A 24,972-nucleotide genomic window follows, 5' to 3' on the forward strand; every position below is an offset into this window, starting at 1 on the left:
GACTGGGAAGCCTGCCATGTGAGGAAAGGCTGAGAACTGGGTTTGTTCAGCCTTGAGAAAAGAAGGCTCAGGGGAGAACTTACCACCATGTACCAGTATCTAAAGGGTGGCTACAAAGAAGATGGAGACACCCTTTTTACAAGGAGTCACATGGAAAACATGAGGGGTAGTGGGTACAAGCTACTCCTGGGGAGATTCTGATTGGACAGCAGAGGATAGTTGTTCACAAAGAGAACAATCAGCCCTTGGAATAATCTCCCCAAGGAAGTGGTGGATTCCCCAACATTGGACACTTCCAAGGTTTGACTGGACAGGGTGCTGGGCCGTCTTGTCTAAACTGTGCTTTTGCCAAGAAAGGTTGGACGAGATGGTCCTTGGGGTCCCTTCCAACCTGGTATTCTATGGTTCTGTTAATACAAGAGAAGAACCTCTTCCCACTAGACCTATGGTAACATTGGTTTGATTCTGCTTTCACTGATGTCATATTCATGCCCACATCTGGGTTTTGACAAATCCTAGAAAAACCAGTGGGATTTGCTGCTGGTGACTTCTTCCTGTATTGTTTTCTCCAATCACTGACCAACCCATAGCACTACGAGCATGTCCTAATCCAGATTAAAAGGCAAAAATGAAAGCAAAATTCAGCCCATGTGAAAAGTGTTAGGTTTTATTCAGCAACAAAATCGTGTTCTTTCCTTTTGCCACTAATTCATCTGTTCTGTGAGGTGGAGGTTTGTGGGGAGCTTTGAGTACTGGCAAAGACGGATGTGTAAGGAATCTCAGAAAGGGACCATTGACCCATGGTATCATGGCTGACAGGGCCCAGGCGACTCCTCAGCCACTCAGAACTAAAGACATCGGCTGCATCTGAGCCCCGTGGAAACCTGGCTTCTGCGCGCCAGCTCGGTGCGTGCCCACACTCCAATTACTGACAGTTTGCTGGCAGTAAGTGGCGTGTCCTCGGCAGAACACGACAATGCTTACATTGCTCCGGAGTTCTCCCTCCTCAGCAGCCACAGTGGTCTGGTGGGGGGGCAGAACTCCGTTTGAGTAGCAGCTTGCCTGTTGACAAGTGGGTGTATGAAGGGGAAGAACATATCCAAGGCTCAGTGCCTGCACTCCAGAGGAGATGGATTCTGTGGTTCTGTGGCATTCAGGCGAGTCTAACCACTTCTTTGACCATTTTTCCAATGCCATCGTAGATCTCATGAATGGGGGCATTGCACATGAAAGCACTGGTGGTCACCAGCTTGTTCTTCACATCCACGTGAATTTCAGTGACGTGTTTGTTCACATGCTTGCAACCAAGTTCCTTCATGGTCTCAGCAGTCTTTGCGTAAGGCCATCTACAAGAAGAAAAGAGAATCAATGCTGTGGGGGGGAGCAGTCATTACATGGAGTGATTTGGTGGAGGCCTGGAGTGAAAAGTCTGTTGATTACAGAGAGATGGATGGTCCCTACAGAAAGCCCACTTAATAGGATCCAAATATTTTCCTGTCAGAGGAATTTATTCTGGACTATAGAACCAGAATAACCTCTAGATTACAGTGAGTTAAAAATCTGAAGTAAAGCCAAAATAAGACCTTGATGTTTTGCTGTAGATGTTCCACTGTTTAACTCTGCCCACTCTAGACTTTGTGTTTAGGTTTAGGTTTGGGTTTTTTTACCAGCTTTCTACAAGTGACATTACTTCCTAGCCCCTCCTAACAAGAGCAGTCATAGTTCCTTCCCTGCCATTGGGAAAATTCAGTCACAGCTTTCCTGTGTAAGGACAGTTTAACCATCTCCCTCTCTTAACACTACCAAGTCTTATGCAACCATCCTGTTCCTTCCCAGGATCTGCTTAACTTTATGAGTCAGTGGTCTGGTGTCTTTCTTGCCCTGGGACCAAGAGCTGCATGAGACAGGGTGCTACATACATTGGTGAGGTCAGATATAAGATTGTATTTAAAATAAAGCATCTTATTTTAAGCCATCAGAGTTGTGGAAAGCGGTATACAAAAATAACAAACCCACTGCTACAGTGTGCCCTCTGATCTGCTGACAAATAGTAAAACAATTCTTCCATGTACTTAAAGAGTTTCAGCTTTTAACTCTTAAGCCTTCAGAAGGGCCCCCGTTATGAAATACTTCACTCCAGAGGCAGCAGCTACAGCAGTCTCTCTGAAGTGGTGTCCATCTGAGGTGAGAGCTGAAGGGTGGCTTTTGCCCTGTGTTGGAAGGAAACAAGCTCCTGTGCCCTTCTGCTGCTTCTCTTTGTTCCACTAATCCCTCTGGTATCCTCCCTCTCTCCTTTCAGGCAAGGGAAGGACAGATTCCTCCTTTCCACAAATCTGAACATTGTCCTGGCTCAAAATCTAATTTATTTCATTGCAATTCTTGCAGTCTCTTGTGCCCCTGTATGGTAAAATACCCCCATTACAGAAAACTATAAAAAGTAAAATCTGATTTCTAATTTTAACTTGAAACAGATGTAGAGGAATATGTAAGTGATAAGTGGTACATCAGAAACTTATTATATAATTTATCAGCCAAGGTTAACTTAATAAATGCGTGACATGAATCATTCGTTCTCAGAAATAATGCTCAGCTTGTCACAAGACTTCAGGTGTCTGGGCAGGGGAGCTGCGGCAGGGTGCTGGATGCGCTGGGGAGGCATTGCTGATTCTGTGGTGTTTGTGGTGTGCTTTCCTACCAGCACCCCAAGGTTACTTACTTCTCACACTCTGTGTCATGACCCACGGTCAGTTCACAGCCTGGGAAGATTTTGGCTGCCAGCACTGGGGAAATGCAGCACAGGCCAATGGGCTTTTTGGCAGCGTGGAATGCCCTCAGGACCTCCTCCACCTCTTTGGAGATGATGCAGTTCTTGCCTTGGGTAGCCCAAGTACTCAGGTTTTTAGCCACTCCAAAGCCACCTGAGAAAAGAGAAACGGATTAGAGTGGAACATTAGTACTCCAGGGCAGGGTGTTTTTTAGGTATTACTTGTAGAATGGTACATTCTAGAAGTAATAGACAGATACTACTGGTAGAACGCTAAGATGGATTTGATGGATGGCAGCATTTGTCCAATAATGATTAAAGAATTGAAAACAGACAAGCTGGACTGTTGCGAGCTGACTGCCAGGAGGCAAGACATCAAAGCACCTTTCTTGCTTCCATACAGAAATGGAGCGGACAGGTGTCAATGCTCTGTTGGGTACTGCGTTTCACCAATGGGTTCTTTTCTGAATTATGGTGGAACACGCTAACAAGTTTTCACTTGTCTTTTAATCCTTGCTCCAGGTCTAATCCATTCCCACCATGGTCATGCTTCCACTAAAGATGCATCACCAGACTGACCAAGCTTTCCACTTTTGAGTCACCAGCCTCCCGTTCTCCTGATAAGGAGGTAGGCATGTGGCGAGGGAGGGGGTAGTTTTACATCCAGTAAAAAAAAAAACCCACACAAAAAAAAAAAGAGGATAATTGAATTGGCAGTTATCTGCCCTCTCCTCTTGGGATAAGCTTCAGCATTGCCATGTTCTCTTTTAATGTAAGTCCAAGCTAGCGTGCCAGTGCCAGCATGGATGGAACATGTCTGTCCTTCCTATCCCTGTTTCCAGCCTGTCCTCATCCCCAGTGGCTCTGCCCAGTTCCTGTCCAGCCCATGACTCATGTTCAGGGCTTAGAGCATACTAAGCTGCTCCCAAGGCTGGGCATGCAGACCCCGCATACTGTCCTACCTGGTATGATTAGGGCATCCAGCCCCTTGACATCCAGCTTAGCTAGATCCTTGATGTTGCCTCTGGCTATCCTGGCACTTTCAACTAGCACGTTGCGCTTCTCCTGAGTTGGCTGTCCTTTCACATGGTCCACCACATGCATCTGGTCAACATCAGGAGCATAAACCTCTGCCTGGGGAAGGAGGGGAAGAGTCTATTATCCTTCAGTCATGGATCATTTATTGTTCAGTCATGTATTAACCTTCAGCATGTTCATAGGTCATGAATGAAAATGCTTGAGTTACTTTGTTAGGAAAGAACTTTGCTGGTAAATGCAGTGACCTTCAGTATCTGATACCGGCATCAGGAAGGTTTTGTCACAGGGAGGGGAAAGAAGGAAAGAAAGAAAGAAAGGTCTTTTGTAGCTTCTGCACAGGAGTGTTTACCCTGACCTTAGAGGAGACAGCATGGTGTTAGCTGAGAGCAATGAAGCCAGCCCACACTGCTTGTTTTGGGGGGTGAAGTGCTGGAGCAGGAGCAGTGACTCCTTTCCTTCCTAGGAAAACACGGGGTCCCAAAAGCCGTGGGTGAAGCTTTTTCTCAGAGGTTTCCATCATCCTCAATCACCTTCACAGGGGCAGGCCCCCCAAAGCCAGTGACCCCCTATGGCTGCTGACTACCCAGCAAGCTGCTCTCAAACCACGGGCCTCCCTCCAAGACAGGACTTTGAGTTTCTTTTCCCCAGCCACTATTTTCCCAAAGTCATAATATTTCTGTTTCTGGAAAATGCTTCCCCTTCCTTCAGAACTGTTTCAAGCTCACATGCAGAAATTAGGAATGGAGTGTGGCAAACAGGTGGGCGATACATTTTGGGACTGTAACACCCTTCGCATTTAAGAAGGATGTGAAGGTAATCAGAGGTGACCAGAGGAGAACAACCAAGCTGGTGACAGGGCTGGAAGGAATGTCCTATGAGGAGCAGCTAAGGATTTTGGGATTGTCTAGTTTGGAGGACAGGAGGCTGAGGGGCAACCTCATTGCTCTCTGCAGCACTCTGAGGAGGGGACATGGGGAGGAGGTGCTGAGCTCTTCTCCCTGCAATCCACAGACAGGACACCCGGGAGTAGTTCAAAGCTGTGCCAGGGAGTGTTTAAACTGGACTCAGTGTATGTTTAGACTGGAGGAAGCATTTCTTTACCAAGAGGGTGGTCAAACACTGGAACAGGCTTCCTGGAGAGGTGGTCGGTGCCCCACACCTGTCAGTGCTAAGGAGGCATTTGGACAATGCCTGCACCAACACGCTTTAACCTGGTCAGCCCTGAAGCAGTCAGGTAGTTGGACTAGATGATCACTGCAGGTCCCTTCCAACCCTTCCAAAACAGTCCATGCTGTGCTGTGCTGTGCTGTTCTGCTCTTAGTTTCCTTAGGCAAACAACCGGTAAGAGGAGGTTGAACTACCTCCTGAGGTTTCCCCACTAGAGGTCCTTGCCGGTCAAGGGATGGGGGCAGGACCGTGCTCCGAGCCTGCCCGTGCAGGGTATGGCAGCGGGGGAGCGACTGCAGCAGCTCCAGGAGAGAAGAGGCAAAATTGCACGCAGTGGAGAAAAGGTTTGGAGAAGTCTCAGCTTTCAGGCAAACAGCGGGTGCACACTTGGAAGGCTTTGGAACTGGATGGGCTGGCTCCGCAGCCGTTCATCGCTGCTGTGCCTTTGTATTTACTAGAGATTCCGATTCCCGAGGGGAGCGGCTCTGACTGGGGTCTGTGGGTGCCTGTCTCCCAGCTGAGGGTAACGTTACATAGGGCGGCTCTCCCTCATCTCCCAGTCTCGCAGGGTGGCTAATGGCATATTAGAACAACTGCTTGATGTTCGCCTTTTTTACTCCCGTTCAAGTTCAACTCACAAGAACTTGTCTATATTCAGTTCTAATATTTGGGGTTTTAAAAAGATTAATTTCAAACAGCCAAAACCCAACAGTAGTCTTTTAAACAGAAATACCAAAGCAGAAAAGAGGAAGCGCAAGCCAAAAAGAACAGAGAGTGCGTTTGTTCCAGAGTTTAGGTACACCCAACACAGAGCACCGAGCCAAACCTCTCGCACAGCAAAGCTGTGAGGGCAAAGCAGAGACGAGGGGGTTCTCCACGCTCGCTGTAGTAGCTCCTACACTGTGCTGTTTGCTTTCACTCCAGTCACTTACGCTTTGCAACTACTCTAGCAGCAATGGGGAGCTTATGATTTGTCCGGCAAGCTGCAAAGCTCCTTAAATGCAAGTACCATCTACAAGAGGGAGAGATCGAAAGGCAGAGCAGGACAAATGCAGAGATGGGACAGGAGATTGCCAGCGTGCCCCTTACCTGTGCCCCCTCCCTGCTGAGGTGCACCAGCACGGCAGAAGACTCGTGGATCTCGCTCCCGTCATACACCCCACAGCCGGCCAGCACAACCGCCACTCTCTTTCCCATGGTCACAACCAGAGCAGGAGGATTCCCTGGAGAGCCCCAAGGTGCTGTGCATCTCAGTTCACTGCCTGGAGTCTTTTATAGTGCGATCCCTCCCCCAGGAGCAGGTGGGGCCAGGAGGGCTGGGCTGAATTTCTTACTGGCAAGAAGGTTTTATTTCCAGTGCCACAGGCAGGGCATGTAAATATTATTTGTTTCCCCAAATGACTGCTCTCTCGCAGGTCTCCTTCCCAGCACGTTGTCTCCAAAGCATCCCCAGCTGACGTGACCTGTTCAACAGAGCAGCTGTATTTTTCCTTCTCAGCTGTTGATTTTCCATTCTATTTCAGACTAAAGTACCAAAGCCTTTGGCCATAAGATGGTATCAAAGGGAGCCCGCCCAGAGCAAGTATTCCAGCCAGTGCCTTCCTCTCTGTGCCCCACTTTTTGAAACCTAAGTGTTTTTAAAAAGTCTTTGAACACCAAGATTTCCTTTTTGGACTTTAAATGTCATCCTCATATCCCACCTCCCAAAGGCAGACCATTTTGCACTCAGCTGTAATTGTTTCCTGGACTTTTGGTCCTGAGGGTAAGAATTAATAATTTGATTCTTCATCAACAGCACCATCTCTCCATTTGCTGGGAAAGTGGTGCCAGGAATTGGCAGATCTCTGACCACAGAGGGGCACAGGGCAGTAAATTCACAGCATGTGGTGGGGAAACTCCCTTGCTCCTGCAGAGACTTGTTCTTCCTTGTCCCTGATATGCTCACACCTGAGATGATTATGTACCTCTCTGTTTCAGCTTTGCACTCTTGAAATAACTGTGGCCTGTTGAGACTGTCTTGCCATTCTTCAGAGAGCAAAATACTTCAACATGGCTGAAGGATGTTTTTCAGGGGATATTTATACGAAATTTTGCTCGGGTCTCTATCATGTATTGTAGACACATGAAGTGTATTCTGTGTGTAATGGTGTTTTGGCAAGTTCGTTAGACATAGCAGGCATGAGGAAGATACTTATTGCTAATGCATGTGACTTCATTTATTGCATGCATCTCTTAAAACTAGTGATATCAGGCACCACATATTCCTAGCTCAACCTGTACAAGCAGGAACAAAAAGCACATGAGGAAGAACTTGCAGTCCAGCTAATTTAACAAAGGCTTTTCTTACAGTTACTTTTATTACCCAGAACAGGAATTGAACTGTGAGATGTGTGTGGAAAACACCAAAAGCCTTTCCACTAATGTTTGTTTTGCTATCTAAGGTATTCTAACTAGTTTAGAAATGTATTATTTCATCTTGCATGAAAAAACAGCTGAATCATGCTGTGACTTGAACAATTTCTTCCACCTTCATCTGGTTAGGAGTCCCGTTAATGATGGAACAAAGATAGCCAGGGGCTGATGATTTAAATAAACTTACTGCTTGCTGCAGACCATATAATTTAGCTCTGCCTGTTGCAAAGTGACAGAGCCCGTTCCTCTTACTGATATAATTGGTTAGGTGTAACTGGACAGACCAGGCTTGTTCCAGTGCTTGCTTCCTCATGTAATAAGAGCTATCTCAATAGTTGTACAGAACCTAAAGATCTATCGGCAGTAAGCATACTCTTGATGAACAATACTTTTCAGCTGAGTTATTCCATTCTGTGTGGGAATGCCTGCACACATTTGGTACAGTAGAGACATTGGGCTTTTAATATTAACACCTTGCTTTAATCTGCATTAATATTCTGGTGAAGATGTGTATGAAGGAACCCTGTTGCCTCAAAGCTCTTCTTGAAGGGTGAACACAAAGATAACTGTCCTCCAAAGCACTGAAGAAACCAGGAAAGTTTGGGAGCCATTATAGTGATGCATCTGTGCAATAGAAGCGTGCCACCATGCTCCAGCTGGCTGAGGGAGCAGGAGGAGCAAGCTCCTTTGACATTATCTGTTGGCTCTGACAGTCTGGGGTTGTTCTGGGTGCTGCTACAGATCCGATGCCTTGGATGATCCTGGAGGCCTGTCTTTGAGCTCCACTCTGTGCAGCCAGAAGTCTCATTTCCAGCAGCTCTTCTGTCCTCCAGCCCTGGCTGTGCAGCATGACTTATGGGGGAGCATCGAGCAGGATCTGCCATGAGGAGTATCACAGCTTGCTGCTGTAGGGCCTCTACAGAGTCATCCTTGATCAGCCTAGTAATATCAGTGTGAAGCTCTTTCCACTGTTCTGCATCTTTGGTCTTGTCAAGAGGCTGAGAGTGGAATTTGCTTTAACTGGGGCTGATGGGAACAGGAGCCGAGTCCTTAATGGGAATAGAACCTACACTGGTCCATTGCACACAAACAAAATGATGGAGGAATGTACATAGGTGCAGGCAAGTGTTGCCCCTGTTTTCTACCAAAGCTCTGCTAGCTCTCCCAGAACAGTTCTCTGCCTAATTTCCACTTAATGTGTGACCCAATGTGATCCCGATGCCAGTCTCTGCTGCTTTCTGCAGCCTCTCCTGCACTGGTGAACACCTTTATGTGCTGACCACATATCCTCCGTGGGAAGCAGTAGGAAGCTGTGAATAGGTTCTCATGTCGCCTTTAGGATACAGCAGCAATCACGGCAATGACTGATGCTGCCTGCATAGTTCTCCTGGACAGCCAGCAAGGCTCCTCCAGATTTATCCTTACACTGACGGTCTCCAGGCTGCATGTTCGCGTTGACACCTCCCTTGTGAACACCACTCGGGAGGAGCAACCTGGGAGTGTGCGCAGGGAGGCCGGACTGGAGAGATGTGGGGTGGCACAGGAACAGAAGCCACCTTTAAGGGAATGGCACTGAATCTGCCCTGGGTTTGCCCTGCACAGGACCAGCGGTGCCAGGCATTCATAGCTGTGACAGGCACAACAGCAGGACCGTGGCCAGTGTTAGGAGAAATAACTGGTCCCCAAGGAGCTCCTGGGCTTGCAACGTACTTGTTTGCTCCAGCAAGATGGATTATTTAAAAAAGCTTTAATTTAACCAGTGTAATTTCCTCACTGGCAGTAGCAAAAAGGCAGTAATAGTAATAAACCCTCAGTGTTATTTTTCAAGTGTCTTTTTTAACAAGGGTTAATCAACAGTAAAATTAACAGGCCCCTGGAGGGAGCTACCAGCAGTCCTTGCTGACTCACAGACTCAAATTTATTGCAGCAAGCAACTCATTTACATTTCCTCCCGCATGCAGAAAGGAACACTAACAGAAGATGTTTGTAGGGAAAAGGGGTGGAGAGCGGGGAGGAACGCAGGCCAGCGGAGTTGGTTTGGTTATAAAGAGCTAGGGAGGAAAGAGAGGCAGCACTTCAGCCCGCATCTGGGTCTTCAGCAGGCTCTGCGATGGCAGACAGAAAGGCTGAGTCACTGCATTCCTCCATAGGGCTCCTGGGCATTTCCGCAGGTAGGGGTCAAGTCTTCTTGGCACGGGAAGATGGGGTTGGGACTAGCTTTCATGGACACCCCCCTTTGCAAAGGGGGCTAACGAGTCTGTTTATTCTGCATCTTCGCTCCCTGGGTAAAACTTTTAGATCCAGAGATCCCTGCACCTATCTCAGCAGCCAACAAAATATTTGTCTTGGCTTTAAAGTGCTGGCCTGAACTTTTGTACCCAATCCATCCTGGGTAGGAAGCAAATCAAAACTTTTTGGTAGTCATTTTCATAAGTGATCTTTATTTGGATGCACTTTCCTCCCTTTGCATTTTCCCTGCAGCTCTGTTTTCTGTGTTCACTCCCTTTCATTTGCTCCTTCTTTGTGTTTCATCTTTCTGAGTGCTGCCCCTTTGCGTTTTTTGCCTGGTTTTCTGTAGGCACAAGGCTTATGTGATCATCTGTGGAGTGTGTTTGCATCCGGTTGCCTTTTGTGTAATTTGAATCGGAGAGCTGATTTTTGCTTTTATCTGGCAACAGGGGAGCATTTTCAAACATGATTAAGTTCAAGTTTCTTAAAGCCAGGCACCCAGAAAAGGTGAAGCCTTGGACACAAACCAGGTTACAGCATAGCCCCCCCGCCCCTTAGACTTCACTGTTTGCATGTCTTGTACTGTTGGTTTTTTTCTCTACTCCCTGCTCTTGCCACTCTGGTTCTCTCCTGCTTTTTGGGGCAAAGTTTACAAGCTCTTTCTTGTTTTCCACCTCCTTGTCACACACAGGATCACTCTTACTGGCAGTGAATTTCTACAGTTCACCCAGAGCAGCCCCTCTGATCCCCAGCACAGCTCTTGGGGTCCTTCTGTTGGTTTTATCGTCTCTTTTGGCATATGCAGGTAAGACTCGGAGGTGGCCAGCCTCAAGGCCTCCCCCTTCGATAGCTTTGCGTACTTGTATTTTTTCGTACATGGTGGGCTTTGCCAACAGGTTTACACAAACCGTGGCAGCCTTGCCAGACCACTGATTCATTCTCCTAGAGGAGTGTGTCAGCGCAGCAAATTTTTCCTATATAGGCAACTAAAGAAATTAATGTTAGTTTTGAACAAATGCTTTACCAGGCTCTCTCAGAGTTTTAACAGACTGAACACATGATTTCTCTAAAGATGGTTCCCAGGCTTTCTGAGAGTACTTTAGGCATCCATGCATTGAAGTGGCATGTTGATGCATAAATGCCAAGAGATCTACTTACCTGAGAGAAAAAAATCACTGGCTATAACAAAGTCCACACTTTTGAGAATGAATGCTGAGTTATTTCTCCTTTTCAGCTCAGAGTGATGAGGACGTGAAAATCCAAGATCTGATACTGGTATTTTTTCCTCTACAAAGCAGACAGCTTGGGGGACACACTACATATTTTAATCCAGAAAACATAGGTCCACCTCTTCTCTCAGTCAGCGGTGGCACAAAGCATTAGTAGAAAACACTTAGAAGCAGCTGTATTGATGGAGCCATATGAAATGGACCAGTGGGCAGGTGATGTTTCACAGTTGGTGGGAAACAACAGCTCCTACCAAAGGCAGGAATTTCTAGGCTCCCTTGTTCCAAGAGATGCATACTTGTGTGATTACAGTCCTCTGTAGCTTGGGGACTCTTTCAGCTGAGCTCTTGCTTCCCTCCCCAACATGAGTCTGGCTCACGAGGCTGTATCAGTTTGAGGAAGAAATGAAGCACAGGTCCATTACAAAGCTCCAGCTTTGCAAGGAAGCTTTCAGCTCTATCCGTGCTGATCAGTGTCCTCACATTGTAAAGTAAGAAAGCATAGCAGTAAAAATAAGGTACTTTGTGATAATTGTTTGAGGGTAGTAGGTGGGTTCCATTCACCTTGAAGTATTTTAAATCAAGGTCTTTGTCATCTTGGGGATCAGGATACCAAGCAGGATAGTTCTTGAGAAGGAATCAATCTTGCAATACCTATGCTTCTGTCTTCTGAAAAGGTCCAATTATTTATGGGATGCAGCAGGTTGTATGACAGTTGTGGTTCAAACAGCTGACAGCTTACAGCAGGAACAAAACAAACCACCAGGCAACCCAAAGGAAAACGGTGTCAGGACTTGATCTGTATTAGTATAGTATGGTCTTGTTACTGAGTCTCGTAGGCATCATGAGGAGGATAAGACAATGGCTTGCTGAACCTCAACTTCATTAGTGCAAACTGCCCGCCAGGCCTGGCACAGTACTTAGTTGAAGGAGCTCAAGTGCTTTGAGCTCACCTCAGGCATTCTGGTGAACATGGTGTTGTGCTGATGGAGTCTGTATGGTCATGACTACACAGCATAATGGGGTATGGTGCAGACCTACCCCAACTCGTGATGGCTCTGTCTAGCATCACGCAGGACCTGTGCAGCTCCATGCTAGCACAGTGATCATGCTTCCAACACACCATGTGCCGTAGCACAGCCGCCTGTCCTAACTACCGCTTTCCATAGCCTACTGTCCTGAAACCACCGTTCTGTTTCCGTTGTCATTTGTTTCACAGGAATTCGGAGAAGCCTAAGAAATGCCTCCCTGTTCCTGTCTCTCTGCCTGACCATCTCAGTGTTCTGGTGCGGCTATGGAGTGGTCTTCATCCTGGGAGGGCAAGGACTTTTGAACGACACTGGTGATTTCCGCAATGCCTTGGTGCCTGGCCTGGTCACATTTACTTTGGCACTACTCATTATTGCAGTGGTGGGCTTCCTTTGCAGAGAGGTCATCCTAGCTCTGATTGCTTCTGCTGTCTCACTCGCCAGTGCTCATGAAGTTGCCATGCATTATAGCACAGCTTTTGGTTCCTCTGCTGTGGCTTGCAACTATATGATCGTCTGCTTGGTTGGTGGTTATTTTGCTCTGGGAAGGATTCTCTATTTCCTAACCAAAGAGAAAATTGCCCTCCCTGGCACAGATCTGGCCAAGAAAAAGACCCATGAACAGATCCAATCCACCAGTGGTGGCATTAATTGTTTTGCAGTCACCGGTCTGATCCTGAACATGCTGTCTGCCAGTGTCTTTGGCTGTAGGCTCCTGGGCATCACTGGCAAACTATTTATCGGTCAAGTGCCCTGGCTGTGGGCAGCTGGGATCTACCAGATTGGCATCTGCATTTTATCATACCGTGCAATGGACGTACTAATGGCTACATTCTTTGGTTTTACTTCCATCCTGAAATTTGCTGGAGGCTATTGCCTTCTGTACCCAGTCTGGCAACCAGAGGAGCCATCCTTCCCTACTCCATTCCTGGTGGTTTTCTCAATCCTTTTTGCTGTCTTGGCCCTTTTCCTCACTCTTAAGAGCCCAGCCGATGGCCTGTATTTGCTCTTTTATGTGGCCTACTGCATTGCATTAGCTTGCTCTCCCAAGGGATTTTTTGAAGGTGGACCCCAAGGCGTGGATGTGGCCATATTTGTGTCCTCAGCCTTGATGACTCTAATTCACCTGTACAATGTGAAAGCAAGTGCCAAAATCCCAACAGGGAAGGGTGCTGTGAAGGCCCTACTTGATCACAGCAGTCTTCTGAAGCTTCGTGAAGGGGCAGACCTTCATGCTCCCTACCTTGGGTATTCCAGGTATGCAGATGCAGAAGTGCTTGGCTATGCATGCAGTGTCCTCGCTTCTTTTACTATAACAATGACAGGGGACCCACAGGCTCCACTTGCTACTGTTGTAATTCCGTGGGTAGTGGTAGCTGGTGGGATCCTTAAGCTTCTAGGTGGCTCAGTGGCCTTTGCCCGGGGTAAAACCCTGGAGAGCAGTGCCTTCATTCTCTATGCTGTCATGTGGATCATATGGGGCCTGACAAGATATGGTGGCCTCTATGGCACCACCAGAAGCTTCCATGCAGCAGTAGGCATCATTGCTTTCATGCTTTTCAATGTCTTCATTGTCTTCTGCACGATCTTCTTAAACATCGCCTGGTTCTTTTACTCCATCACTTTCTTGCTCATCGCTGTCAGCTTTTTGCTGGATTCCATCCACGCTCTTCCCGCTGGCTATGACATTGCTGCCACTCTCATCTTTGGTCTGGTCAGCTTTTACTGCTTCCTGTCTGCCCTTTGCAACAGCACCTTTGAGGGCTCCTGCTTACCAATGGGTAGGCCCATTGTGCAGCTTGGTGGTGTGGGGGGAGGAATGACCAAGTGCCTTCACCTGCCTGCCAGGAAAGCTTCCTCAGTCAAGAGAATTGCAGGTAAGGGAAATGCATAGGGCATAATGTGGGGGTGGAGGGTAAATGCTGGGAGTTTTCATAGCAGAACACTATTAAAAGCACATTGTTCCAATGCAGATTTGGAAATCGTGATAATCTGATGACTTTTTGATCAAGTGGGTGAAGTTACAAAAGTTATTAGAAGCTAAATACACCAGGGGGGAAAGAGGAGCTGGGTTTAGCAGTGAGTTTGCTGCAGTCTCTCCTGTATCATACCCCTGTCTGCTCATCCAATCTAAGATACATGGATCCTTCAGGCTAGAACTACCACTGAAAGCTTTGTACAGAGAAAGGGCAAATGCAGGGTGCTTGCTGTCTCCACAGGGCTGAGTGACTTCTGGCCCTGATGAGCGTGGCCCAGAGCTCCGCTAAGTGCCAGATCTCCTCTTGGATGAATGCTAGCAAATGCACTGTCAGAGGAAATGCTTTGTTAGTTGGGAAAAGGAGATAAGAGCACCAAATTGGCTGTTTTGTCTGTGACAGCTCTTCCATTGAGTTACAGCCCCTCACTTCTAGTCACTCAAGGGGTTCTTCCCTGTTCACATGCAAACAGATATCCTGAAGAACGGAGGGACTTGTGGCATCCCCACAGATACTGTGTATGTGCTTGTGGCAGCCTGTAATCGGCCTGATGCTGTGGAGAAGGCTCACCGGTAAGTATTTGTCTTTTCTGCCCCGGTGGAGGCTTCCTCGGCTGGTCTAAAGGAGCCTCTAGGATTTAGAGCTGCTGCTGAGTACTGACTACAGCAGCCATCGAGAGCGATGGGACGCATAGCTCAGCCTTCATGGGAGCAACAAAGTGATGAGTCTGGGCGAGGAGATCCACTTAAGGAAAAGAGACAGTTGAGCTGTAATAGTCTTGTAGAATATTGAGGTCTCCTGGCAAGAGATGGAGCCAGGCACTTGGATATCATAAGGAAACCCAAAGAGACAGATGGGGCAGGGGATCATTATACACATTTGTAGGTATATATTGTCACAACCAAAACCCCTCTCATGTTTAACAATGCCTCTAGCTGTGCTTTTGTAAGCAGCTGGGACCACTCATACTGGTGGGGTTTCCTCAGAACTTGGGCAGCTGGGACTTTGACCCATCACTATACAAGAAGCTAAAACCTTGATTTGGAGTAGGCATTCCGGACTGGGAGTAGTCATTAATGTCCCTTTCTGTCAGGTCATCTGTTGAACAGTTCTACTTTTACTACAGACCAGTGATCTGGGGCAGAGCCTACACACCTTGTCTTAACTCTAGGTCTCGCTAACACAATTTCCATTTCAGCTTGAAACTAAATTCCCATTTTACTTCCAGGCTCATTTTTCTTCACTCTTTTCCAGATCTAAGCGCCAGGCTCAGGATCGCCCCATGTCACTCTGGATTTCTAGCTTAAAGCAACTGGAACCTGCAAAGCATTTGTTCACTCCCCTCCTCTGGGACTTCATGGAGGCTGCATGGCCATCTCCTATTAGCTTGGTGGTTCCCAGAGGTGAGGAAATGCTGTTACTTCCAGGTTCTCTGGAGAGCTTTGACCCTGAAACTTTAAGTCATGCATCCCTGCAACACCACATGCTCCATGTGATGTTTCCGGTATGATCATTGTTTGGACTGATGTACATCCCTAAGTGCCATGTGACTCTTCCTTGTGCAGGTGAATGGGTGGACTTCCTGGGAATGAAAGACTCTGCTAAATACGTTGGTACCCCTCAGAGCATTGCCATCCGCATCCCCGACTGCTCTGTCACCACACACCTCATCGACCTGGTGAGTGGCCAAAGCACGCTCATCCCATCAGTGCTGCCAGCCGGACCTGGCTGTTCCCCTGTCTAGGAAGCAGGTTTGGTGTCAGTCACTAGTGCCCAGGTCCTCTGGCCTGCTGGAGGGGAGAAAGATAGTGAGAGGCTGGAGCACCCTTCCAGCCCTCTCGGTATGTCACTACTCCTCTCTTTTTTCTTTTCTCAGTGAAGTGAGAATCCTAGCACGTTCAGACAGGTCTGGGGAGTGAAAACTGTTAACGTGAGTAACTCCCGCAAGAAAAATATCATTAAGAAGTACTGGAGTATGCAGTCAGCTGATTTTATTTCACAAAAGAGGGTGACAAGAACAACCACTGCTGCGGGCATTTCGGGCGAGCGGGAGTCAGATTCAAATACTCACAGAGTTCAAGATCTGATCCGTTTATTGTACAAACCAGGTAGACTTTTATAAGGCATTCTATAAGCGTGCAATAATGTGGTTGGCTATTTTACAAGCGTATAATAATATGATTGGTTAACAATTGTTTACTGGGAAGATTTCTGTTTCTGCTTGTTCTGGCATGTAGGCTCCTTTCTGCGGTTTCCCAGCTCCTCTTATCACGTCCCGTTGGCCTTGGTTTTGAGCAAACATCTGCAATTTGCTCCTTTTTCTTCATCCCACTGTTCTGGCCGTAACCTCGTCTTATTTCTTCAGTATTTTTCCACTTGCTTCAGAGTTCAGTATAATCATTCAATACAGCAAGAGCCCCAACACCTCCCCCTTTCTTTTTAAATACAGCATTAATACTGCGTTCCACACAGCTCTGAAAACATTGTAAAAGGCAAGGCACTAAAAGTAACAAAAGAATAACAAACAACAATATAGACAGACCTTGTTTCAATAAATCCCTCAACCACCCTCAATTCTTGTTGAGGTAAATAAATTGATACATTTAAACGGTAAATCAACTGTACATATTTTTAACAAGTGTAGTATTCCACCAGGTACAGTTATCACTAAAGCCAAAATTCGTGTCATTATACTTCTTATCTAACCAACCCCAATATGATTGATTTATAGCCGTATAGTTTACTCCCAAAGGCTCAAAAGCTAGTTCAAAGCAGAAACACATTTCTTGTAGGTGACATCTGAAGCACCTTTTTTTCCTTTTTTTTTTTTTTTTTTTTCTTTTTTTTTCTTTTTTTTTTTCTTTCTTTTTTTTTCTTTTTTCTTTTTTTTCCTTTTTTTTTTCTTTCTTTTTTTTTTCTTTCTTTTTTTTCTTTTTTCTTTTTTTCTTTTTTCTTTTTTTTTCTTTTTTTTCTTTCTTTTTTTTTCTTTTTTTTTCTTTTTTCTTTTTTTTTCCTTTTTTTTTTTCTTTCTTTTTTTTTTCTTTCTTTTTTTTTTTTTTCTCTCTCTTTTTTTTTTTCCTTTTTTTTTTTTTTTTTTTTTTTTTTTGGGGGGGGGGGGGGGGTTTGTAATCAAGTCCGTATTTTTCCTTGAGAAGCTTAAGCTGTTCCTCTAGTTTCAGGAGAGTTTCCAACTCTGATTTGTCGAATAGGTCCGTATTTCCCAAAGATATCATACATTTCCTCCGCTGTGATTTTATACGGCAGGTTCCGAATATAAAGGATCCCATTGACCTCTGGGGGCAGCCAGATGTTAGCTCGCTTGGCCGCTTGCATCGCCATGGCGCCGATCGGAGGGGGGGGGGGTGTGGAGGTGGGGGTGCCGCCTTGGAGAGAAACCGCGGCCGGGACGGGGCCTGCCGGGCCGCACGCCGCCGCTCGCCGCTTGTTCCTTTTCAGGACACCAGGGTGGTAATTGCGCGACCATACCCCGTACAGCTCGATACGTGCGAGCCAAAGTCTTTACCCCCCTTAGTCCCAACTTGCACAGATTCCCATAAGTCCTCTCCTACTTTCTTCCATGTTTCATTATTATATACATCTTGCGTAGAAGCAAGGTAACCACGGCGGCGACTCCAACATAGCAGATCAACTACTGCCTACCGTGAGACTGGCGTTTCAGTTTTTTCTGCCAGTTTCATCAAACTGTCTACGATTGCTTTTTCCACCACTGATGCAGTGATTCCCATCCTGCTTAAGTTTCCTGACTCACCGGTCAGCCGTGCACGTTCCGCCTTTCTTCGGGCGCCCAGCTCTCTCTCCGCTGGCAGCAGGATCCTCGCCGGCTCCGCAGCTCGTAACACGATCCTTAATGAATCCTCCTGACCTTTTAACCGATCCTGTCGACCCTCACCGGATCACGTCGGGGGTCACCAGATGCTGCGGGCATTTCGGGCGAGCGGGAGTCAGATTCAAATACTCACAGAGTTCAAGATCTGATCCGTTTATTGTACAAACCAGGTAGACTTTTATAAGGCATTCTATAAGCGTGCAATAATGTGGTTGGCTATTTTACAAGCGTATAATAATATGATTGGTTAACAATTGTTTACTGGGAAGATTTCTGTTTCTGCTTGTTCTGGCATGTAGGCTCCTTTCTGCGGTTTCCCAGCTCCTCTTATCACGTCCCGTTGGCCTTGGTTTTGAGCAAACATCTGCAATTTGCTCCTTTTTCTTCATCCCACTGTTCTGGCCGTAACCTCGTCTTATTTCTTCAGTATTTTTCCACTTGCTTCAGAGTTCAGTATAATCATTCAATACAGCAAGAGCCCCAACAAACCACCTTGTCAGAAATCCAGAAAAGATGCAATTAACAGACACTTGTCTGATTTCCTACATAGAACACTTCTGCTGCAAGTGTGGGCTTACCTGAAGCCAGAATAACTTCAGAAGGTCCAGAATGTGGCCAGAGGAACTGTGATACCATGCACGTTCTACTCATTTCTAGGACAGGCATTGTAGGTCCTTGGCAATTGCTGTTGCTGGAAAACAAAATGTTCTTTCCTGATCAACATCAGTAAACCGCAATTTAGCAGGGTGTTAGTCACTTGTACACAGATTTGGTGGGACTGTAGTTGCCTACAAATTAGGTGTCTCTACCTGGGTGAGTCACACTGAGTTTTCTTTAAAGTCACAGAGACTCGGAGTTCAAGTCATCTGTTTTGTACAGCAAAACCTGCTCAGAGCTTTCATTCCCATTCTTCTGTCACCAGGTTGGCCCCATTGCAGTCACGTCAGCTAACCCAACGGGAGAGGCAGACACAACACACCACAACCAAGTGTATGCTAAGCTGGGAGATAAGGTAACTGGGGCTCTGTGTCTTTTCATTCTGGCTGGCCCCAAAAGATGTGGGGATGGAAAAACACAACCACTTTGTTTCCAGTAGGCCAATCCATAGATGATCTCAAGAATCTGGGAAAGCATCTCATTAAAAAAGTCTCATGGACACGCCTTGTGTTGGTGTCATAGTGAAAGAACAGTGTAAAATACAGAGCTTGGTGGGAGACCAAAAGTCTTATGATTTATACAGTGTAGTTATGGGTTGGCAATGAGAGTGAGTTCATCTGTAACACAATGATATGAGCAACAAAAAAATGCTTCTTTGCTTACAAGCAATAAAACCACTGATGCCTGAATGCACCAGGGCTCCAGCTGGCGTTGTGCTGTCAGAACACAGGGGATTCCCATCTAAAGCTGAAGCTGCACTAAAACTGGTGCCAAAGGTCTGAAATATTCCTGGAGTTTAAAACTTTCATAAGTTCTGGAAGTACAATGGTCATGGCCACTCAAATGGCTGTTTTGTTTCACTGCTAAATCCTGAGCATACTACATCTGGCATGTTCGTGGCAGCTCGTGTGAGGGAAGTTTTCAGCAAAAGGTGGTACAGATCTTCCACCTCTAACTCCTCAAAAATTTGGTTTTCTGCACATTTGCTTTGTGGATGGGACTTCTTCAAAGCTCCTCAGCTGATATAAACCTGTCTTTGCTGTACTGCTGACCTACACCCCATAGAGCTCTCTCTTTGCTTTTATTCAACTCATTCCTCATTCATTCCAAATTCAACCCTTAGTTAGTGTCAATACAATGAAGTAGGAAGGAGCAGAGTTGCCTTTGATAATAATTACCTGCTGTCGAGAGGGGGAAACTGCCCTCTCTTTTCCCAAATGCCTGAGGGGAACTTGGTGTGAACATCTCTTGCTCTTAGGTGGATGCAGTCCTTTGTGATGGGCCTTCTCCAGAGAACATTGCCTCCACTGTTGTGGACTGCACCAAAATTGACAGTGGAAACATAGGATTCTTCAGAGTTGGTATCATCCCCAAGTCTCAGGTAAAATTAACCTTGATTTTAATTCTGCTCCATTTCTTCATCTCCATTAAGTGGGTTTCAGACCAGGGGTTTCCCTATTCCATAAGGAAGTGAAGAAATTTGTGGTAGCATGAGGAGTTGTCATAGGAACCACCCTCTATGAAAGAGCAGAAAACCAGAGCTCCATGTTGCTTGTGTCCTGATCCTGCCTCTGGACCACCACTGCTCCTCTCTGTGCTGAGCACATGACTGGGGAACGTGCAAGGTGAGACTGATTCATTCACGGAAAGAGCTTTGAGATCCAAGGTCACGGACCTCCATGGGCCGGCTCTCCATTTACACCTGTCCCAGAGACCTTAGGGTAATCACAAGGCTGAGCCCAGACATGTAGCTTGGAAGAGAATAGGACATTATTTCAATAGCAGGAGAAGAAATTAGTGCTCTCCCCTAATTACTAACCCACTCACAGCTGTGTTTACTAATTTCAGGTGCTGCAGATACTAGAGCAGGTGCAGAAGAAACACGCATTGGTTCCTAGCGGTGGCACTTGCACCACAAAAGGCCAGAAAGAACAGCTGGATCACAGCCGTGCTGTGCACAACGGGGTGGGCAAGGCCACCTCGGAAGAGACGGTGCCAGTGCAGTGCCCTGGTGATGGCTGTGAGAACCACACTCGCCTCTGACTCCTGCGCAAGCCAAGCAGTTATCTGCTCGCGAGGAAATTGTTTGCTGGAAAATGACATATAGGTCAAATTGGGGAATGGGAGAGGTTTCCCAGCTGCAGGGGTGACTTATTCATCTTTCTATGGGTACTGCTAAAATATCCCAGTGCAAAGCTGATGTACAAACCAGGGTCATCCAGAAGTAAATTTTTCATTTATGGAGACTGCCAGCTTTCACTGAAGATCAGACGTAAATCTGATCTTCAGTGATCACAGGAGCATCACTGGATCACACACATCACAGGAGGCGTGATACGGGTGACAGGCTGTCCCCAGAGTAACAGAGCTTTATTCCTACCACTGGGAGGTAATGCCTTTGGTTTGGGGCACAGGGTAAGGCGAAGTGTTTTGTGATTGTGCTTTGGGGAAAACACTGCATGGAACTCGAAGTGGGAGAGGGAAGAAGATGTATTCAGGTACTGTGCTGGTGAGTGCAGTGGACTTTCTAGAATAGGTGAGGCGAGGCACGGCCTTGGGAGCTGGGGCTATCTCCTGATACGTCCTCTCAAAGTAGAGGTCACAGAAGCCAATGCTAAAAAGAAATGCCGTTATCTGAGGTGCCATTTTCTTTATTTCATAGTCAGTGTGAGAGTGGAATTACTACTTTGATGAGTCCAATAATATTTCCTTAGAAGTGCTGGAGCATTATGAAGGACCCTCCCTTCCCATGTTGTCTTATGCAGAGTAGGAATTTCAGGAGAATTATCTGCACTGCATCTAAGGATGCTGGAAGTCTCCTGCCTCGCAGCATAACTGTACACATCTCATGGTATGTTTCCTCCAGAGTGCAGAGTTAGTGCAGCGTGGTAGCTGCTGACCGGGAGGAGGTGAAATGAAGTCTCAAACCAATACGAGAAGTTTTCCTTGGCAAGGACTGCGTGGCTGTGCAGTTGGTGGCATGTTTAGCCTCTGAAAACTGTTGATCTTATTCTTACCTGACTCAGGTGCAAGGTGCTAATCAAACTCCAGCTGAAACCAATGAATTGATTCATTGATTTCACCTGAAGTTCTGCTGGAACTTAAGCATAAATTCTATGCAGAGGAGCTCAACCTCTACGAACTACAGCAAAACCAGGTATTCTCAGTTTGTTTTTGCAGAACCATCTCTCCTCCTGCAGAGAAAGAAAATGTCAGATAGTTGAGTTTGTTGAATAGTTTTGCTGGTCTACTTACTGTATCTCTTTGGAGTTAATTAAAACTGATTTTTAGAAAGCAATAAAATATTTTCAATCAACAGTCATATGTCACACAGGACTGTGCTATCATCTGCGGCAAGTACCTGGAATGATTATATATAATTATAGATTTCAGCATGTGAGGATTCCTAGCCATGCACAAAGGGTCTTAAGAGGGAATCAAATTGGGGAAGAGGAGGGAAAGGGAAGATAACTCTTAACATCAACCCCCTGGTGCCAGCTCCCTTGCTGAGGAGTACTAATGAGCACATAAACACCAGGGCTGAATTTTGCTTCTTTCCTTAACTCGCTTATAAAAACCCATACGCACTGAAATCTGAGGGAGTGTGGTGAGAAGCATTAATCTGGAGAGGTGCTGAAGCATCACAAAGCCTTTTGCTGGGAGAAAACAGTCCTGGCTTAAGTATACCAGGGATGCTGCTGCCCTGTGCTGCAAGTAATGTTATGGTTTAGTGTGCTGCAAATTAAAAGTGGTTTAAAAAGCTGGATTCTTCACCAGATGCCTCGTCTGGGGCCAATTTTCCTCTTTCACTCTCTCTATATGGTGCTTGCTTCTTACAGAAAGTTTTGATCGGAGTGTCAGGACACTGGGAGAATGTGTCGGGGAGCCACTTCTCACTTTGCAGAGCGAGGTGCAAGACAGGGAGATGTTTCATTTAAGTTCAGTCCTTATTTTACCCCACCCACAGCTCTCCTGGGTACAAGCAAACTGGCAAGAAATAGTTTAGGGCGGTGGAGATTTAAATGGGATATTTCAGTTAAATCAAGGCAAAAAAAATTCTAATATTTCCAGAGTTTTCCCAGCATTCAAGGCAAAGCAAAGAGAAATGGAGAGACAAAAAAAGCCGCTGTTTTCAGTGGCAAATCCAAACCACTTCAGTCAGAAAATGTTGAGATAAACATTTAAACATTTCCGTATATTTGCTGAAAAATCACAGATGAGATCTGTTTTGAGGTATCAACATCCCGGTGAGAGGTACAGGAGGGGACCTGGGGTCCTCAGACCTCCACCGCAGGAAGAGTTTGAAGTGACTGAGGAAAACCAGAGGCCCATGAGAAAGTCCAATTTTGGTTGCATTGTCAATGGCTCAGAGGCCCTTGGGCCTGAAAGGTCACCCTGGGAGACAAAATAATCCCATGAATGGGCCTCTTTGTGAAATAGCCAACACTTTATTCCCACTGGGGTTGGAAACAGCCCAGGAAGAAGGGCTGTCCCACCTTGATTTTTCTCTTTGTGGAGTCCAGACATCCGTGTCAATGGAAACAAAATTTAAAAAAAAGAATGAAAAATAAAGAAGTGTATTTTCCAGTTGCAGGAAAAAAACAGCTCACCCTTCTGAGAATAGAGCTGTGCCATAGGAACAGGAACTGACTCAACGTCATCCTCAAGGATGCATGTTGGTATAGTGGGTGGACCTGATACTAGAGTGGGCAGAGTGGTTCACAGAGGAAGGGCGGCATCAACCACCTCTTGAGTGAAACCAGCCACGCAGAAGCCCTGAGACATGGGCTTGACCATCCCCAGCTTCGAGAAACCCCAGGAACTGGGAGCCCTGTAGAGGCAGAGCCCTCTTCTCCTTGGCTCCTGCTCCTGAAATACGAAAGTCAAAGTCTGCCTATAGCTTGGGATGGGACATGAGGTGGAGGGAAAGGCAGAAGCAAAGTGATAATGAAAGCAAGACCCTTTGATCCTGGCACTGTTGAGGGCACAACATCTGAACACACAACCCACAGTGATTTTATGTCATACTCACCTTGCTGCATTCTTCCTGGTACTCCTCCCTGTAGCATCAAGGGCCTAGGGTCATTGCTGCAACATGACCAGATAATCTGGTTTGCTTTTGGGGGAAATAATGAGAACAACAAAGTAACAGCATATTTCAGAATCCTGGGCCAGATCTTCAGCTGCTCCACGATACGCAGCTCAGATTTACGTACCTGATAGGAGCTGCAGTGCCCAGCCAAGAGCCAGCCAACCCGTAACGGTCCAGAGCCACATGGGAGTCACCGTTGCTCGTGCCAGCTGCAATACTGAACTTACAGAGCAGCTCTGAGCTGCGGCTCGGAGTGAGAGCAGAGGTAGCTGGGTGACAGCATCTGGGCACTTAACCAAAGCAGAAAATAACTCTGTTAAAGTTGTCTTCTGCTGCCCGTCTCCCTCGTTGTAATTCACAGTGCACCTGGAGTTGTTCAGTGTGGAACAGCAGTAGAGAATTTATCTGCCTGGTGAATAAATCGATTGTGTAAAAAATCTTGTGGGGAAAAGCAACGGTCTGGAAACCGAGCTTCTTGAGTCAGAACAAGAATTAAAGTGATTAACTTCCAGTTGTGACTCTGTTGTATTCTTCCTTTCTGCCCCAACCAGAAAAGCATCTGATGGCTGCAAGACTTTCATCTCCTCTTTATGCACAGCACTGCCAGGGCTGGGGTCGAGGAGGGAAAGCCTCTGTAGTTACATTTCGGGCAGGGACCGGTGGGTTTACCAGATCCCTGTATTCTCCTGCTCCATTTCCACGGTTGCTGGCATCTCACTGCCAATAGAGCTCAGTTAATATCCGACCTTGTGTGTGAGGGCTTGTGCTCAGCTCGGTGGCTCCATGGTGGTTTTGTGTGGCCTCTGATGGAGGCGATCCTGCACCTCCAGCTCTGCCGGTGTAGATGCCTAACCCAGCAGCTCACTGTTCAGATCCGGCATGCGTCGGTGGGGCACAGCCAGGCACAGGATCCAGCCCTCTGCACTGGTTCCTGGCACAGAACTCAAGGGATCCCGCATCAGTGCTGCTGCGGGTCCCCAACTCCTCAGCCCCCTGCGCTGGATGGAGGAAGATAGGCAGAGAGCTCTGCAGAGCAGGCGGTGCAAGGGGTCATGCTGCGGGGCTGGATGGGGAGGTCTGTCCTGTACATCCAGTTCAGCACGGCCTCTAGCCATGGCTCAGAGGCTGTAATAAATACCTCAACTGCAGAGCCCCTGTTAAGAGGCTCAGAAGTGTCAGTTCTTGTGAGAATCACCTTTTCATTCCTTCCTGGACAACAGAAAAAGATCTTGCTTGTGTTATTATCTCTTCCTAGATACCAAAAAAGCAGGATTTTCAACAACTTATTTTGCTCTGGCTTGAGACAGATGTCAGGGTTCAGGCAGTTATCCTGAGATAGACACACCTGTCCCAGCAGCCGTGGAACAGAGATGCTGCAGCACCAGCCAAGCCTAGGAGCCTTGGAGGAACATCACATCCTCCACTTTCTGCTGCAGAAACAGAAAACTCTTCAAACATCTCGCAAGGCAGCCTCGGAGGAACGAGGGTTGGAGGATCACACCCTGAGTTTAGAGGCATTCTGTACCTTAGCACCTC

At 46.7% G+C, this 24,972-nt stretch overlaps 2 protein-coding genes across 2 annotated transcripts; one reads left to right on the plus strand and one right to left on the minus strand.

The window, feature by feature from the left end:
• Positions 1 to 475: 475 nt before the first annotated feature.
• LOC101921841 (glutamine amidotransferase-like class 1 domain-containing protein 3, mitochondrial) lies at positions 476 to 6,222 on the minus strand. The gene is made up of 4 exons (XM_005235242.4): positions 6,059 to 6,222; positions 3,727 to 3,898; positions 2,717 to 2,918; positions 476 to 1,346 (listed from the first exon to the last, which is right to left on the minus strand). The coding sequence occupies exons 1-4, from the start codon at positions 6,164 to 6,166 to the stop codon at positions 1,154 to 1,156; spliced, it is 675 nt and encodes a 224-aa protein (XP_005235299.1). The 5' UTR covers positions 6,167 to 6,222; the 3' UTR covers positions 476 to 1,153.
• Positions 6,223 to 9,445: 3,223 nt separating this feature from the next.
• LOC101924440 (uncharacterized) lies at positions 9,446 to 21,641 on the plus strand. Its single transcript, XM_055818384.1, has 9 exons — positions 9,446 to 9,552; positions 10,302 to 10,415; positions 12,056 to 13,741; positions 14,313 to 14,412; positions 15,095 to 15,243; positions 15,406 to 15,518; positions 18,610 to 18,699; positions 19,603 to 19,725; positions 20,193 to 21,641. The coding sequence occupies exons 1-9, from the start codon at positions 9,492 to 9,494 to the stop codon at positions 20,385 to 20,387; spliced, it is 2,631 nt and encodes an 876-aa protein (XP_055674359.1). The 5' UTR covers positions 9,446 to 9,491; the 3' UTR covers positions 20,388 to 21,641.
• Positions 21,642 to 24,972: the final 3,331 nt, after the last annotated feature.

Source organism: Falco peregrinus, chromosome 13, assembly GCF_023634155.1.
Source record: "Falco peregrinus isolate bFalPer1 chromosome 13, bFalPer1.pri, whole genome shotgun sequence".
NCBI classification, from domain to species: domain Eukaryota; kingdom Metazoa; phylum Chordata; class Aves; order Falconiformes; family Falconidae; genus Falco; species Falco peregrinus.

Excerpts from the sequence above, each read along its gene's own strand:
- LOC101921841 (XM_005235242.4), bottom strand. The coding sequence starts at position 6,166 with ATGGGAAAGAGAGTGGCGGTTGTGCTGGCCGGCTGTGGGGTGTATGAC. Across the intron at positions 3,899-6,058 it reads TCAGCAGGGAGGGGGCACAG|GCAGAGGTTTATGCTCCTGA; the intron begins GTAAGGGGCACG and ends CTCCTTCCCCAG. Across the intron at positions 1,347-2,716 it reads CATGACACAGAGTGTGAGAA|ATGGCCTTACGCAAAGACTG; the intron begins GTAAGTAACCTT and ends TTCTTCTTGTAG.
- LOC101924440 (XM_055818384.1), top strand. The coding sequence starts at position 9,492 with ATGGCAGACAGAAAGGCTGAGTCACTGCATTCCTCCATAGGGCTCCTG. Across the intron at positions 10,416-12,055 it reads GTCTCTTTTGGCATATGCAG|GAATTCGGAGAAGCCTAAGA; the intron begins GTAAGACTCGGA and ends TTTGTTTCACAG. Across the intron at positions 19,726-20,192 it reads GTATCATCCCCAAGTCTCAG|GTGCTGCAGATACTAGAGCA; the intron begins GTAAAATTAACC and ends TACTAATTTCAG.